General features: G+C 45.0%; 1 protein-coding gene across 7 annotated transcripts in view; it reads right to left on the bottom strand.

Annotated features, from left to right (window-relative positions):
- DUSP9 (dual specificity phosphatase 9) overlaps positions 1-18,427 on the bottom strand; it is a 264,483-nt gene that overhangs the window by 57,162 nt on the left and 188,894 nt on the right. For all 7 annotated transcript variants that reach the window (XM_068249772.1, XM_068249777.1, XM_068249774.1 and 4 more), the window contains one exon: positions 783-1,296. In XM_068249772.1, coding sequence (XP_068105873.1) covers positions 783-1,140 — 358 coding nt within the window. In that variant the 5' untranslated portion in view covers positions 1,141-1,296. The remainder of the gene's footprint in view (positions 1-782; positions 1,297-18,427) is intronic.

Raw genomic sequence — 18,427 nt, 5'->3', positions numbered from 1 at the left:
CGCTTCAGTGCTCCCAAGTAATCAGCCACATCCCCGCCGCTAAACGAGGGCTGCAGAGCCCCCAAATCGCCCAGGGGGGCAATCCGCCAGCATTTCCTGGAAGGGGCAGAGCTTTCAGCTTCAGCTCTGCCCCTCCAGATGTCAATCGCTGCACGGATCGCCGCCTCTCCCCGCCCCTCTCTGTGAAGGAAGAGTGAGAGGGGCCGGCAGAGCCGGCGATGCGCCGCGATTGTGAAATTCCTTATGTGGCCCAGCCTCATCCTGACTTTGCCTCCTGCGGCCCCCCAGGTAAATTGAGTTTGAGACCCCTGTTTTATAGTCTATGTGGTGTCCACTTTTGAAATGCCTGGCAATAAGATACCCCATGCGATGGGATGCATGTGTTGCTGTGAGCTGACAGTATCGCAATCCGTTGCTATGTGCCGCAGGTGCATCCCAACTGACTCGCTGTGAACTTTGTGCAGTCACCCAGGCATCTGTTCTCCCAATTAAAGATCTTCGAACCTAATGATCTCTATTTTGGAACCTGGGCCATCAAAGATGAGATAAGAGAATCCGAGACATATAAGTAAATAAAATTAACACTTAATATTCGCCTGTCTCCATAATCTTCAACTGACACCGCATGAAGAAAGTCCCTTAAATTAAAGTCTTTGGTCCAATACATACAGTAGTTGGTAATTGGGTGGCAAAAATCACCATTCCAAAGTATAATTATGCAATACTTTAATTTTAACTTTTATTAAGGACTTTCTAAATGTTTTCACGCAGTCACTGCCTACCTTGCAAGTAGTAGGCTTGGCATCCTTCTTTCCGAAGCTTGTGGAGCAAAGTCACAAGAATCGACTCCTGTTCTTCTGATTGGACCCCACCACGTGTTGGGAGGGTGGCAGTGCACTCATCATACAACAGAGCCACTTCTCTTGATGCTGGAGGGGATCCGGGGAGTAGGGAATGGGCAGTAAGATTTCCTTTCCGCAGCCTTCGAAGCATTAGGCCCGGCAGCGCCACATGGAGAGCTTTATCGACGTGTGAGGAGTCATAGAGCTCCCGGCTACGACAGTCCAGTATCCGAACATTCTGAACAGGAGAGTCCAGCTCGTCCCGCAGCCAAGTGGTGGACTTACCAAGGGACTCCATCTGTCCAGCTCACATGAGGACAACCCAAGGAGGGAAATCTGGGTGTAGAACTTTGCACCAAACTGAAGTTGCCCCACTGGTTTAAAGGTTCTTGCACCACAAAGGATATGTTTTAATACTCTCACTGCAGCAGTTCTTGATAGTTCAGGGCATTTCCTTGAGAAATAAGAAGAAACAACATATTTTGTAATTTCAATAGATTTAAGGATAAAATACATTATAGCCATAATGCAGCAAAATGCCAGTATCATACAGGCAGCTACGACCAAATCATGATATCCCTATAGTAAAAAAGATAGTCCTACAACCAGCGACCATTGGAGACATTAACACACTAATTATTACCTACACTTGTTAGCAGGGCTGTGGAGTCAGTACAAAAATCATCCGACTCCTCAGTTTATGAAACCGACTCCAACTCCAGATACCCAAAATTGCTCCAACTCCTACTCCACAGCCCTTGTACGGCTACGAAGTGGGTACAAAAATCATCTGACTCCAACTCTGACTCCTCAGTTTATGAAACCACCGACTCCGACTCCAGGTACCCAAAAAATGCTCCAACTCCGACTTCTAGACTCCAACTCCACAGGCCTGCTTGTTAGGAAGGGCAGTTTAGGATGTTATATCAGTGCCTTCAGTGTACTGCAGCAAAATGTTATTTTACCGGTTTAAAGCAGACTCGAACTCAGAACTTTCTGCTGTAAAAAGATTTGCAACAGCATAATGACCTTTAAAGAAAAACATTTCTTTGTTACAGATGATACAAATCCTGCAATCAATCTGTAGTGTGTCTACTTCCTGCTTTCATGGAAGCAGACGTATTATTAACATGCTGTGTCTACAAATTTGCTGCTCTGCCATGGCAGAGGAAATTCCTGAGCTGACACATCTGAGAGATCAAATTATGGTGGTGATTAGTCACAGATGAGGGGGATTAGACAGGCTAAACTCTCTAAATACAACCAGGGTGCATTTCTCTAGGTTTCCCTTCTGTCCTGTGCAATAGTTCAGGTCCCCTTTAAGAACCATTTTTTTGGGGATTAGTTAAAGGTTGTTTTGAAATAAAAAATATTTACTTGCTCCCACGGAATAAAATTAAAAATTTTTGTACCTGCAAGTCATTTATAACTCGGGTGTTCGCAAATCGAGGACTACCTGTATTTGGGAGTGATGTATCATGGGAAACCACAAAGGACGCGTGATATCACAGCTGCAGTAGTAGAGTGCTACTCTAGGATATCAAAGTGGAATTTCAATTTTCCATCCTTCACCCAAAATGAAGTAATTGGATTTGGGTGAACTTACCCTTTAAGTAATATTTTTCTAAGGATGCTTAAAGGGTCATTTTTACCAGTATCCTGCTGTGGTGCGATATGGCTGCTATAAAGCGTATTGCTTTTATCTTGCAGCTTAGACAGGGCTGGAAAAGGCCTGAAGCCAGGCAGACAAATTTATTGTCAACAGACAACAGATAGAGTGACATATAAATCATGAGTGGATACAGGGAGCCTGCTGATGAGATGACAAAGCCTCATAAACCGGACTGGCAGAAAGGAAGGACTGATGCTGCTAAGATTTCAAAGTCAGAGGCTCATGTTAAATGTGATCAAATAAAAACTACAACAATATCAATAATTTAATCGCGGCACTTGATGTATTTGAGTAGAACGCTAATCAAAACGTTATACAGTATAGCTCTCTAGATATATCTATATACCCGGTAGTTTGTTTGCTTTGGAGAGAGTTAAAGAGGTACTGTATTCAAACTAACATAATGGCCTCAATTCACTAAGCTTATCTCCTGTCTTTAATAACGTTTCTAGAGTGGTCACCATAGTGATGAGGCATGTCCTATTCAGGAAACATTTTGGGCTTGATTCACAAAGCGGTGCAAAGTGTTTGCACGCCAGTGAAAAGCCCCTTATCACGCCTAAACTCACTTTAGGCATGATAAGAAGCAACTCGCGCGAATTTTCCGCGCGCAAAGTTTTGCGCGTGCAACCGCGCACGCGCGCGCGCAGCGGCCCCCGCTTCGCGCGAAGCTCCCATTAAGCCCTATGGGACTTTGCGCGCGCATGTACGCGCGTACGCGCGGAAACTTCGCGCGAGTTAGAGCAAAAATCGGTGATAACTCAGTGGTGCAAAGGTTATCACGCCTAAAGTCTTTTAGGCGTGATAACTGAGTTATCACCGCTTTGTGAATCGAGCCCTTTACCTCAGGCAAACCTAAAGTTAACTCTTCTGTCTTTAAGTTAACTCTTCAATCCTTAAAATAACTCCACAGTTAAAGACAGGCTGTTAATTAACTGCGTGTGAAAATAACTACAGAGGAGGTAAATTAACTACAGAGGAGGTAAATTAACTACAGAGGAGGTAACTTAAGGAATGGAGAGATAAGATAACTCTCTCACTGTGTGGTGGTACGTTTTATCTTGCCTTATTATCTCCAGCATGATCTTAGTGAATTGAGGCCAATGGCCGCAATTCACTAAGATCATGCTGGAGATAATAAGGCAAGAGAAAACTTACCTCCACTAGTAAGAGAGTTATCTTATCTCTTCATTCCTTACGTTACCTCTTCTGTAGTTAATCTACCTCCTGTGTAGTTAAGTTACCTCCTCTGTAGTTATTTTTACACGCAGTTAATGAACAGCCTGTCTTTAACTCTGGAGTTATTTTAAGGATTAAAGAGTTAACTTAAAGACAGAAGAGTTAACTTTAGGTTTGCCTGAGGTAAAATGTTTCCTGAATACTACATGCCTTATCACCATGGTAACAACTCTAGAAGAGTTATTAAAGCCAGGAGATAAGCTTAGTGAATTGAGGCCAATGTATAAAATTGCTTATTTTTACAATATGCATTTAAAAATTATTTAGCCAGTGTTTGACAAAGTAAAACTTTCCTCACTCAGATTTACATTCTGAAATTTATTGCAGACAGAAACAGCTTTAGTACTGGCAGGTGCATTACCGCAGAATGTTCGTTTACTGAGAGCTCTAAAGCCAGTAGAAAATATTTCTGGTCTCCAAAAATACTCCGGAGGGACAATTTTGCATTAAAAACAGACAAGGCTAAGCATCAGTGGGAGGGTGGGGCTACATACCAATATACATTAATATATATCTATTGGAAGTGTTTCTGATGCTAAAACCAGGATATTTAATGTAAAAGTGGGTATTATGAATAATCGACTGCATGCTACTATATTTGTTCCAGTAACTTCAGATTTGTGTAGCTTTTTTATTTTCAGTCAGAGGTTTTCTCTGATACCCTTCCCTCCTCACCACCCTACAAAAAAGGAACAAAACAAGTAAGGAAACACAGTTTTACAGCAGCCCTCCCTTCTGACATCATTTCCTGTACCATGGAACCCATTTAAATAGCTTAGTGGTAAGCTAAGCTAAGAGCACCCCCCTTTTTTTTCTCTCATGCAAATACTGTTACATATGACTATACAGATGTAATTTCGGTATATTGCAATTTTATTTGTATGAGTCTTACGCGACACTTTTATCATTCACATGACTTGACTGGATGAGGTGGGTTTATTTAGAGTGACCAGATTTTTGTGGGTCCAACTTGGGACGAGGAGAGGGGGCGCGGGGGGGGGGGGGCGTGTAGCGCGCTGCGGCGAAAAGTGGGGAGGACTGAGGAGCGCGCAGCGTCGTGGCGAAAAATGGGCGTGGCCATGACATTGTATGGGCGGAGCTAACGTAATGATGTAACAGCGAGGCATAAGACAAACGAGACTTTGCATCATGGGTGTGCAGAAACTGTGTGATGCTAATAGTATACCGTAACCACAAAGCAGCAAACATAGCCATCTATGACCATTAAATAATAAATGCAGTAACAGTTACCCCGGACACCAGAAAATAAACGCAATGCGGGCAACATGTCAGTATAAAATAAATGCAATGCGGGCAACATGTCAGTACAAAATAAACGCAATGCGGGCAAACATGTCAGTACAAAATAAACGCAATGCGGGCAAACATGTCAGTACAAAATAAACGCAATGCGGGCAACATGTCAGTACAAAATAAACGCAATGCGGGCAACATGTCAGTACAAAATAAACGCAATGCGGGCAAACATTTCACCAGAAAATTAACGCAATGCGGGCAAACATTTCACCAGAAAATAAACGCAATGCAGGCAAACATTTCACCAGAAAATAAACGCAATGCGGGCAAACATTTCACCAGAAAATAAACGCAATGCGGGCAAACATTTCACCAGAAAATAAACGCAATGCGGACAACATGTCAGTACAAAATAAACGCAATGCGGGCAAACATGTCAGTACAAAATAAACGCAATGCGGCCAACATGTCAGTACAAAATAAACGCAATGCGGGCAAACATTTCACCAGAAAAGAAACGCAATGCGGGCAAACATTTCACCTGGAAAAGAAACGCAATGCGGGCAAACATTTCACCTGGAAAAGAAACGCAATGCGGGCAAACATTTCACCAGAAAAGAAACGCAATGCGGGCAAACATTTCACCTGGAAAAAAAAACGCAATGTGGGCAAACATTTCACCTGGAAAAGAAACGCAATGCGGGCAAACATTTCACCTGGAAAAAAAAAACGCAATGCGGGCAAACATTTCACCTGGAAAAGAAACGCAATGCGGGCAAACATTTCACCAGAAAAGAAACGCAATGCGGGCAAACATTTCACCTGGAAAAAAAAACGCAATGCGGGCAAACATTTCACCTGGAAAAGAAACGCAATGCGGGCAAACATTTCACCAGAAAAGAAACGCAATGCGGGCAAACATTTCACCTGGAAAGAAAAACGCAATGCGGGCAAACATTTCACCTGGAAAAGAAAGCATTTTCTCACCTGGCAGAAGTCTCCGGCCTCTGGCGCGCTGCTCCCGGGACCATCTTGCTGCTGATCTTCTCTCCCACGCTGACAGGGCTACGGCAAGATGGCGCCCAAAACCCTGTACTGGAGACACAAATAGTCTCCAGTACAGGGCTCTGGCAGCCATCTTGCCGTAGCCCTGCTCGCCTGCCGGTGTCGGAACACCGGAAGACAGTTAGGCTGGAGCGGGGCTGTGGGCAATGAACTGGCACGGCGTCTATAGACGCCGCTGCCAGTTCATGAGTATAGAGTGGCCAGAGTCCCGAGGTCGGGACGTCCCGCTGCTGAAAGCGGGACGTTTCCCGGGACCTCATGCTGCCTGGGACAGCAGACCCCGAATCCGGGGCGCGTCCCGGGCAATCCGGGACGTCTGGTCACTCTAGTTTATTTTATGTGTTTTGTATTTTGTTGTTACTTAAAGGGAAGATCCAAGCAAAATAAAAAAATGAGTTTCACTTACCTGGGGCTTCTACCAGCCCCATGCAGCCATCCTGTACCCTCGTAGTCACTCAGTGCTGCTCCAGTCCCCCACTGGCAGCATGCCGACCTCGGAGGTCGGCGGGCCGCATTGCGTACATTTTTACGCATTCCAGCTAGTGCAGGGACATTAACACATCGATGTTTACGTGTTAGTGGATCAATGCATAAAAATGTACGCATTAAACCACTAACGCGTAAAAATGTATGTGTTCATGTTTCTGCATTAGCGTAAATGCGTAAAAATGTACGCAATGCGGCCCGCTGACCTCCGAGGTCGGCATGCTGCCAGTGGGGGACTGGAGCAGCAGTGAGTGACTACGAGGGCACAGGATGGCTGCATGGGGCTGGTAGAAGCCCCAGGTAAGTGAAACTCATTTTTTTATTTTGCTTGGACCTTGTAACGATCGGTGTCAGCACACAGAGAGAATCTGATTATTGGTGATCTGCAGTATCACCAAGAATACAGATATATACCGATTATTGATGATCTGCAGAATCACCAATAATACAGATATAGTACTAACCTCTGGACACCTGTATATAACGTGAGTGTTTGGTGCAACTGTATTTACTTTGAGTAATCCACCTGATGAGCAGGTGATCCTTGACAGTATGGACAATACTGCTCTTTAGAGAAGAACGAGAACCCTCCAGCAGCCTGAGATCTTCCAAGGGGTGGAGTCTCAGGCTGAAGTAGGAAGAGCTCTTGGAAGACGGCCGGAGCGTTACACAACCCGAAGGGCATCACCAGGTACTCGTAATGCCCGTCGGGTGTGTTAAAGGCTGTCTTCCATTCATCACCGTCCCTGATACGCACAAGGTTGTATGCACCCCTTAAATCCAGCTTCGAGAAAATCTTAGCATTGGTGACTTGGGTAAACAAATCGTCTATTAAGGGCAGAGGATAACGATTTTTTACTGTAATTTTATTCAAGCCCCGATAATCAATGCATGGACGGAGCCCTCCATCCTTCTTTTTCACAAAAAAGAATCCTGCCCCTGCTGGTGACCGAGAGGGACGAATAAAGCCTTTAGCTAAATTTTCTCGGATGTATTCTTGCATGGCTAATTTCTCTGGCCCAGATAAATTATAGAGATGACCTCTAGGGGGCATACAACCAGACCTGAGATCAATGGGACAATCAAAAGGACGATGTGGAGGAAGTTTATCTGCTGACTTGGGACAAAACACGTCCGCAAATTCTGAACACTGGTCTGGCAACCCCTCCATGTGAATCTTGGTTTTACCCAATGTTACCTTCGCTAGACAATAACAATGGGTAGACCAGCTCGTTAGCTGACCTGAAGTCCAATTGATCTGAGGAGAGTGAAGTTGTAACCATGGCATACCAAGAATGATCGTGGAGGTTGTCATCCGCAAGACCAGGAACTGTAAATTCTCTCTATGTAACACCCCCACCGTAACCCTTAACTCTGGGGTCTGAGATAGAGGGTGTTTACTCTGCAGAGGAGAGTCATCCACTGCAGTGACCAGAATCCGTTGTTTCAAAGGGGAAATGGAAATCCCCAGTTTCTTAGCAAATTCGTAATCCATAAAATTGGCTGCTGAGCCAGAGTCAATGAAGGCCTCAGTAGTCTCTGTCTTATCCTTCCAAGATATAGTACAAGGGAGGAGCAAACGTTTATCATCTAGAGGTAACGACTGTGCGCCTAGGGTATTACCTCCGACTACACCTAGGCGGCAGCGTATCCCGACTTCTTGGGACAATTCTGTACTCTATGACCCTCCTCTGCACAGTATAGACAGAGCTGCTCAGTTTTTCTCGCCTCTGCTCTACCCGAGACAACTTCGACCGACCAATCTGCATTGGGTTTGGTGAAGGTGAAACGGTTGGGGATGAAACAGATGGAGGCGCGGCGTAGGAAACATATCTCATATTGTTCCTACCCCGAGTCTGTCTTTGATAACGTAGGCGACGATCAACCCTGACTGCTAACAAAATGGCCTCATCAACAGATTTCGGCTCAGGATGACCCAACATTAGCTCTGAGACCGCATCCAAGACTAGTTCCCTAGTCTTGGGTGTGAGGTCCGTGGTCTCTACACCCTGGAACTAACAGACCCAGCCACACCAGCCGCATGCTGCTGCGTGCAAACCGCCGCACTGGACGCTGAACCAGCCGCCCCGCTATCAGTACATGCGGCGGCTTTTCCGCGTTCACTCCCAGTACCAGACGCATGCCTCTGTGTGCAAACCGCCGCACTGGACGCTGAACCAGCCGCCCCGCTATCAGTACATGCGGCGGCTTTTCCGCGTTCACTCCCAGTACCAGACGCATGCCTCTGTGTGCAAACCGCCGCCCTGGACGCGGAATTAGCCGCCTTGCTGTCAGCACACGCGGCGGCTTTTCCGCATGTTCTCACAGACCTTCCCTTTAAACTAATAAAAATAATCCTGGATAACCAGTAGGCCTTTGAGAACTAACAATGGAGGTCTAACTGGTTCACCCAGCTGGCCCAATCTTTCCACAGAGCCCCAAGGTAGGTACTAGGGCTTACACTTCAATTCTAGAAGACTTCTACTGCTGTCTGTAACCCCACAGCACACATTACACCTCACTTCCTGCCCCAGGAATGTCAAATGCTGTGCTATGAGAATAGTGTCTTCCTTCTTCTCTGTAGTGCTTTGTGCTGATCTTCTAATGAAGGATAAACTAGGTACACATTGGAGGACAGTGTCTTTTGACTTTCTGCTCATCAACCGAACAATTAAAGTGAATCTGCAATAACTGAAAGCAATATGCCTTACTCTTACCAACTTCAGAAGATGTATAATGATAGTAAAATATCTTGCATCCTATTTAGAGCCTGAGGTCACATGACTGTAGGCTGGCTCCTTTATACTTTTCCCCCCTCACAGAGGTGTGGCACGTATCAGCCAGCTGTAGCACCTTCTAGAGGCGCTGCACCTATCTGCACAACCTCGGAGTTACTCCTGCTCTTGTATTTGCCTGAGGAAGCAGGCTTGGGACCCGCGAAACACGTTGCATAATTTTATGTGGAGTACTGATTATAAATATATATTTTTCTGGATACCACATATGGTGGTTGTGTCATATATATTGGGGAGACAGATCCACCCCAGTCCCCCAATTTTTTATTTGGTTTTAATAGACTACTAATTTGTATTCTGCTGGCGCCTCTGTAACTACTACAAGTAGCACCTTCTAGGTTTAGACTGCCACCTAAGCTGCCACTAAACCTCCCATCAAGAGAGGAGGCGTGACCTAAACAGCCAGGTGCCTGGGGCGAGCAGAAGCAAGCTTGTAAGGACCACAAGAGGAGAAAGAAGCACAATCTGAAGTACATGTAGTCCCTGGTTAATGAACGAGGTTGAAACTGTAGGCTCGTTGTTAACCTGAATCTGTCCATAAGTAGAAAAAGACTATGCCATCTATGTCCCCTGTATCTCCTCTATGCCCCCTGTAGGTCCAGTGTCCACCCAATGTGCCACCTCTGTTCAACTCTGTCTCCCTGTGCCTCCAGTGTCCCCCTCTGTTTCCCTGTAGCTTCAATGTCCTCCTCTGTGCTACCTCTGCCCCCTCACTGAGTCACCTCTGTCTCCCTGTACCCTCAGTGTCCCCCTGTGCCTCCAGTGTTTCTCTCTGTTTCCGTGTGCCTTTAATGTCCCCCTCTGTGCTACCTCTGTCCCCCCAATGAGACACCTCTGTCTCCCTGTACCCTCAGTGTCCCCCTGTGCCTCCAGTGTTTCCCTCTGTTTCCGTGTGCCTTTAATGTCCCCCTCTGTGCTACCTCTGTCCCCCCAATGAGACACCTCTGTCTCCCTGTACCCTCAGTGTCCCCCTGTGCCTCCAGTGTTTCCCTCTGTTTCCGTGTGCCTTCAATGTCCCCCTCTGTGGTACCTCTGCCCCCTCACTGAGTCACCTCTGTCTCTCTGTACCCTCAGTGTCCCCCTCTGTGCCACCTCTGCCTTCACCGTGTCCCTCTGGGCCACCTCTGACCTGGTTCCCCTTCTTGTAATGTGCTAATTTAGTAAAACAGCTTTCATAGTGTGGCTGCGCTCGATCGCAGACAGGAGCGCAGATGCAAACTTCCAGAGGCTCCAGAGCTGGATCACAGATTTTCTTAAAAAATGCATAAAACGTATATGCAGAACTCAAAACTCTATAGTGTACTGCAGCAAAATGTTATTTTTCGAAAATGAAAAAAAAAAAAATTCTGTGAATTTGTAAAAATTATTTTTAAAGAGTACTTTGTGAATAAAATGTAGCATTTTCGGCCTCTTCATATACTGTATGCAGATTGTTGGTGAGTCGGGTGCTCCTAAGTCTGCCCGTACTGAGATGAAGGTATTTTGGCAGATTTGTATTCAATGTAAAAACATTTTTTTAGAGATGTTCCAGGTCTGAGGGGAACAGAGCTGACTTTTTAATGTCATGAAATTGGACACCAGGAGTGAGAGGGACATGCAGGCTGCCATTTTTATTTCCTGTTAAGCAATACCAGTTGCCTGGCAGTCTTGATGATCCTCTGCCTCTAATACTTTTAGCCATAGATCCTAAAGAATCACGCAGCATGAAGCAGATCGAGTGTTGCTGACATTATTGTCAGATCTGAAGAGTTTAGCTGCATGCTTGTTTCTGGTGTGATTGAGACACTACTGCAGCCAAATAGACCAGCTGGGCTGCCAGGCAAATGGTATCGTTAAAAAGGAAATAAATATGGCAGCTTCCATATACCGCTCACTTCAGGTTCCCTTTAAGAAAAAAAAACACACCTTTAGATGCAGTTTCGCTTTACAGGAAAACACACTCATACAAGATGTTCTAGATTGCGGACATTAAAAGAAGAAATGCAAGATGATTAAAACAAAAACAAAACAGGGAACTGGTTATATGACTAAATTTAACCCAAGGCTGTGTCTTCTTCCCTTTTTGCAATTGGAGAACAGCTTTTATATGAAACTTATATGATATTTTTTTATAATAAGAGAATATAGTAGAGAGACATGACTCAGAAATAAAGCTGAGGGACAATAGTCCAGACCAAGTTGGGCCTCAGTCAAACTGTAAAACACATACAAACATGAGTTTTTATGCACACCCCATGTATTCCATGTGCTAGCCACAAAATGACTTCTACACTGCATGTCAATAAAGCCAGGGCAGTTTCTAGGCTAAATTGCACCCAGGGCGAGGGTGTAAAAATTGCACCCCCTTCCCCCCACCCCGTGGACTCGTGAACCCTTACTCTTTAGGGACAATCATACAGCTACAGGTCACAAGTAGATCTGCCTATTTACTAGTGACCAGCCGCTCATCCAGGAGGAAGCAGGGACACACAGGCGAATACAGCCGGGAAAGCCGACGCCTCCTTGGGCACCGCGCACTGACAGCCTGCAATACCGCTACAGGACATCAGATGTCATCATGCGGTGGTGACGTAATGATGACTTGATGTCGGAAGCAGGCAGCCGCAGGACACCCAGGAGGAGTCAAGGAAGGTGATCGTGCTGGTGTTCTCCTTTCTTCTTCCATTTGGCTGTACCGCCCATCACCGGTTCCCTACCGCCTAGTGGTTATGTTCTTCTGTCTGTGCCCCACTTCTACTTGCCGATGGCCCCACCCAAACTGCCCAAGAAACAGTCCTGAATAAAGCACTGGTCAAAATTTGTCAATAAAGCATGACTCAGCCTTGTATAACATCACTGGTCACTCTAACTTCTGACTATTGCAGTGCATGTCAATAAAGCACTGTTCATAATTTGTCAATAAAGTATCGTTTAGTCTTCTGCAACATGTCACTGGTCACGCTAACTTCCCACTGCATGTCAATAAAGCACTGTTAATAATTTGCCAATAAGCATCATTCAGTCTTCTGTAACATGTCTCTGGTCACTAACTTCCCACTCCAGCACCGCATGTCAGTAAAGCACTGTTCATAATTTGTCAATAAAGCTTACTGTATATCTTGCGTATAAGCCTAATTTTTCAGCATAAAAAAATGTGCTGTAAAGTTACCCCCTAGGCTTGTATGCAAGTCAGTGGAGCAAAACAGATGGTGGAGCAGGTTTTATTAATGGCAGAGGAGTGTAAGGATTGTGTAATAGTGATCCTGCTCTTACCAGCTTGCGCCCTGCTGTGTCCGTGTCCTTCATCCACTGCAACATGGTGTGCAGAGTGTGCTGCTCAAGACTACCTGTGTCCCCTGGCTTGTAGAGCAAAGCATGCAAGTAACATGCTGGAGGTGCAATGATTGGGGATTCTTCCTGTGTGGCAATCGCTGTGTCTCATATCTATGACGCCATCCAGTGGCTTCTTAAGACACAGCTGTATGATCCTGGGGCACATCTGGCTATTGGGAGGGGAGCTGACTTGTACTGGGGGAACATCTGACTACTGTGGAGGGGGCTATATTGGGGAGGGGGAATATACGCAAGTCAATCACTTTTTCCTGGTTTCTGGGGGGAAAGTGGGTACCTCGGCTTATACATGGGTCAGCTTATATGTGAGTATATATGGTAATTCAGTCTTCTGTAATACATCATTGATCACTTCTCACTTCTGCAGTGCATGTCAATACAGCATCCCTCATTGTAGAATGTCTGAACTTTGCCATTGAAATACCCTGGAATCAGTAAAACATACTCATTATCATGCGATAACTCCAACAAAAAAAGCATTACTGCACAAGGCAGCATATGTGTCCTGAGTGAAGCCTTAAAACCCAGCTGCATTATAGAAGCTGCGTTTTTCCTGCTGGCTTAAACACTAAGCTATACCATGCTGAGAAAGAAAATGGGATCATTTGAATTTTACCACATTGTCCTGGCAGCTAGAGCAGAAGAAATACAGAGAAATGCCTCTTCATGGACAGGGATTTAGATTCATTACAACTAGATGGGGCTTTATTAGGAGCATATTTTTATATACAAGTGATACAGAGAGTCAGTAGTGTAGCTACAATTTATGGGCCCCCCAGCAAAACTTTCATCCACCCCTTCCCTTGCCTCCCCTTGGTGCCCTTCACAGCCTTGGTGCCCATCTCATTAGCATCCTTAAACAAGTGTGAGGCGTTCATGCTTGCTACACAGTCACAGCAGTTAAGGCACCTGTTTTTTCACTCACTCGAGGAAGCGGGCAAGCACCCGCAAAACGCGTTGTCAATTTTATGTGCTCGAATAAAAGACCTTATTCAATAAACTGGTCCAAATTCTTTAAAGCGGAACTGTAAATACTTTTTAAACACAGTGTTTCACTTACCTGGGGATTCTGCAAGTCCCCAGCAGCCGCCCTGTCCTGCGCTGGTCCTGCCCAAGCCTCTCCCGCCGCCGCTCCGTTCTGTACCTCGACTTGTAAGTCGATGCCAAGGAAAGAATACGTGTGGCCAGAGCCGCGCAGGCGCAGTGGCCCGGCGGCGAAACCAAAAGCAGCTAGCGGCGGGAGAACGGAGGCTCGGGCAGGACCGGTGCGGGACAGGACGGCTGCTGGGGGCTTGCAGAAGCCCCAGGTAAGTGAAACACTGTTAAAAAACTATTTACAGTTCCGCTTTAAGAGAGGTAAGAGTACCTCTCTGTTTATAAGGTTAACAGCTTATTAGCCTATCTTTTATGCATTGGGCGCCTCCACCCCTGTTTTAAATAAAACAAGTGTAGCCTCATGATCTTCACACCCGTAACAAGTGTAGTCACAAAAACAGGGAAGGTTAGTAGTTAAGGGCACTCCACAGCTCTGGGTCCCTCTGCGGTCACAGGGGCTGCTTCCGTCTAGTTACGCATAGAGTTCTTTCTTAACATGGAGTGAAAATGAACTGACAAGATCAACAATTGTATTTATAGACCTAATCCTAAACAGGACCTACCTGGAGTCCCATATTCTTATTTTGCTTTTAAGGGATACCGTTTGAAGTGTCTTGCTTAATAAATATTCAGCTCCAGTAGAGAATAACCTTGGCCTGCTATCAGAAGTGCTTGTAAAACAACACAGATGTTTTATGTCCTTCTATTAGTTATCAAGGAAAACTGTGCAATTGGACTGCAGAGGCTGTGATTTGTAGCCCTGGTTTATTAGCCCTTTCAGTATAAAAAAGCTAGCATATTCTAATTGGGACTGGTACTATATAAACTCAGGCCTATATCATCAGGCTACATGTCACTTCAGATAAACATTAAAGAGACTCCGTAACAAAAATTGCATCCTGTTTTTTATCATCCTACAAGTTCCAAAAGCTATTCTAATGTGTTCTGGCTTACTGCAGAACTTTGTACTATCACAGTCTCTGTAATAAATCAATGTATCTTTCCCTTGTCAGACTTGTCAGCCTGTGTCTGGAAGGCTGCCAAGTTCTTCAGTGTTGTGGTTCTGCTATGCATTCCCCCCTCAGGGGGGGAAGAAACACACACATGATCTCTTGAGATTCAAAAGGAAGGCTGTATACAGCCTGCTTGTGTATGGATGTATTTTCTATGTGTGGACATACTGTACATCAACCTACTTCCTGTTGTGGTGGCCATTTTGTTTGTTTATAAACAAACTTTTTAAAACGGTTTTTAACCACTTTTAATGCGGCGGGGAGCGGCGAAATTGTGACAGAGGGGAATAGGAGATGTCCCCTAACGCACTGGTATGTTTACTTTTGTGCGATTTTAACAATACAGATTCTCTTTAAAGAGGAACTCCAGTGAAAATAATTTAATAAAAAAAGTGCTTCATTTTTACAATAATTATGTATAAATTATTTAGTCAGTGTTTGCTCATTGTAAAATCTTTCCTCTCCCAGATTCACATTCTGACATGTATTACATGGTGACATTGTTACTGTGGGCAAGTTATGTAGCTGTTTCTAGCTGCTCTGGCTGTTACAGACAGCTTTAAACAGCCATTTCCTGTCTGTGAACATTGTTACATTGTGGCAGTTTGCCCAAAGTACCGCGGTATTCAGAGCCTCTTGTGGGAGGGGTTTCAGCACAAAATTAGTCACACAGCGCCCCCTGATGGTCTGTTTGTGAAAATCATTCTATTTCTCATGTAAAAGGGGGTATCAGCTACTGATTGGGATAAAGTTCAATTCTTGGTTGGAGTTTCTCTTTAAGCTGAGATTAATTCAAAACAGTTTCCCAGTGCTGGACAAATCCTGGTTACCATGGGGACTGTGAAATGCTCCCTGGTGACCTGGTTGTTTATCTACATGCTACATACGTGTCAGGATACATTCCTAATTGCTGACGGACAGCAGGACCCCTGGAGCATATATTACTGTTTCTTGTCAATTACTTTAGGTTCTGGACATTAAACATCCCTGTGCCATTTCAGAATAACACCTGGTTGGTGATATAGTGCAACTAAGTGTAGTCTTTGCTAACTGTGGATCATACCATGGACCTATAATTGCTATACATAGCAGTAGTGTACCATCTTATACCCTGCTTCGACTTTACCATCAGTGCAGTACCTATGTCCTCTCCATTTCTTTTTAGGCAACTTTTAGGCAACAAGCACTGTATGCTGAGGTCTGAATGGCTGAGTGAAAATCTACCATACAGCTAAGGTAGGTACATTTTGGTCACTTCACTCATGAAATGTGTCAGCAGTCACTCCAAATCCTGTAATATAACAGTGGTCCACTTCCTTGACACGTCATTGGTTATTGTAGCTTCCCACAACTTGTCAGTGGTTACTCTGTGTTCCTGTAACATGACAGAAATCACTCCAAATACTGTATCAGTAGTTAACGTCCCTAACACAATATTGGTCACTATAGCCTCCCACAAGTTGTCGGTGGACACTCAGCATTCCTGTAACATACTGTATTTTTTAGACTTTAAGACTCTCTTTTTCTCCCCAAAAGTGGGGAAAAAAGTCACTGCGTCTTATATTCCAAATGCTGGGAGTTCCTGACTTGTGAACGCCTGCCAATACGAACCTCCAACCTGCTGCAATGTCGGGGACTCCCTGTACTGTGCCCATGCAGAGGAGGTCACAGGGGGACACAAATGGGAAAAGAGAAGGAACAAAGGGACACAAAGGGGCATAGGGGAGGACACAAGGAGGACAAAGGCGGACACATGGGGACACAAGGGGACAGAGGAGGACACAGGAAGCATGAGGTACCCCCTTTACCATGGATGCACCAGGTTTAGTATATATATTTTTTTCCTTGGATTTTGTCCTTTACACCTAGGTGCGTCTTCTGGTCAGAAGCGTCTTATAGTCCGAAAAATACGGTATGTGATTGGTCACCCTGTGGTTGATTTACTTAACCAGTTCCCATCCTGCATACAGTATAATCACGCCATCTGAAGTGGCTCCTGAAAGCCACATGACGTGAAAATAAGTTACTGCAATTTTATGAGCACAGGGTGCGTGCTAGCACGCACCTGGGCTCATTAACCTCTATAATCCATCCTACACTAAACAAGGATCCCCTTCCTGGGGTCTGATCCTCCCACCCCCCGCCTGATCCCCTGCCTGTCTCTTAATGCTGAACGGATCGAGTCCTGGCTTGATGACGTCATCAAGCCGGGACTCGATCCGTTCGGCATTAAGACACAGGCAGCGGTGATGCACGGAAGGGAGGCTGATCGCGCTGGAACGAGGTGAGGTATGTTGTTTACATGCTGCTAATCCTGCCTGCTGCCCGATCGCTGCATGGGGGGGGGGTTGTTTGAGTAAGTTACAGTCCATATAGCTAGGGGATTTAAAGGGCACATCTACCATTAATGGGGGGAGGGGGGCATAGAGGCACACCTGGCTATCTATGGGGCATAGAGGCATACCTGGCTAGCTATGGGGGTGGGGGGGAGCAAAGGGGCACTCCTGGCTATCTATGTAGAGGGGGGGGATAAATCTGCACACCAGGCTGTCCATGGCAGGGTCAAAAGGGCATATCTATGTGTTGATACTGGGGGGAGGAGCTAATAAGGGGCACATCTAGCTATCCATGGAGAAGTGTGGGAATAGAGGGGTACATCTGGCTATCTGTTGGGGGGGAAGAAGCAAGGGGCACACCTGGCTATCAATGGGGGTGGGAGGACAAAGAGGTGAATCTGGCTAATAAAGGGGCACATCTGGGCTTTTTATATGGGGAGGGGCTAATAAATGGCACATCTGGCTGTTTATACCTGGAGGGGGCGATAAAGGGGCACACTTGGCTATCTATGGGGGGGGGGGCAGAGGTAATAAAGTAGCACACCTAGTTATCTATGGGTGGGGGGTATGGCGGAGGAGAATAAAGGGGCACATCTGGTTAACTACGGGGTGGAAGCTAATAAATGCGTTTCGCTTTTTGAATATGTATGCCATGAGGGTAAATTACTGTTATTTTGTCAAATACGGCTTGTAATTACTGATAAAGTATAATGCGACAAAATGGAAAAAATACACTTTTATTTAAAAATAATATATTGTCGCCATACATTGTACTAGGAACATAATTTGAATGTTGAAATAAACAGGACACATGGGCAAATACAATGTGCAGGTTTTGTCTATGGTAACACTTTTTATTTTCAAACTGTAAGGTCTGAAAACTGAAAAATAACGACTTTTTTCATTTTTTTTCTCATAATTCCCTTTACAATGCATACAAAATAAATCATTCTTAGCAAAAAGTACCACCCAAAAAAAGCCTAATTGGTGGCCAAAAAAACAAGGTATAGATCATTTATGTGTGATAAGTATTGATAAAGTTATTGGCTTATAAATTGGAGGAGTGTGAAATATAGAAAACTGCTCAGGATTTTTAGGGGGAAAACACCAGGGACGCGAAGTGGTTAAGTTGGCGAAATATGGAGAATGTTGTAAAACACAAGTGGCCCAGCAAATCCAGTAGACTACACTTTACAAAAATTATTGTGTGGCACATTTTTGTAACTCTTGCCATTATTTATTTAATATTGTTAGTGAGTTTGTACCAGTGACACTGCATTCAGCAACCACATGAACA

The sequence above is a fragment of the Hyperolius riggenbachi genome, chromosome 8 (genome assembly GCF_040937935.1).
Source record: "Hyperolius riggenbachi isolate aHypRig1 chromosome 8, aHypRig1.pri, whole genome shotgun sequence".
NCBI classification, from domain to species: domain Eukaryota; kingdom Metazoa; phylum Chordata; class Amphibia; order Anura; family Hyperoliidae; genus Hyperolius; species Hyperolius riggenbachi.
This window is presented reverse-complemented; position numbering and strand designations above follow the sequence as displayed.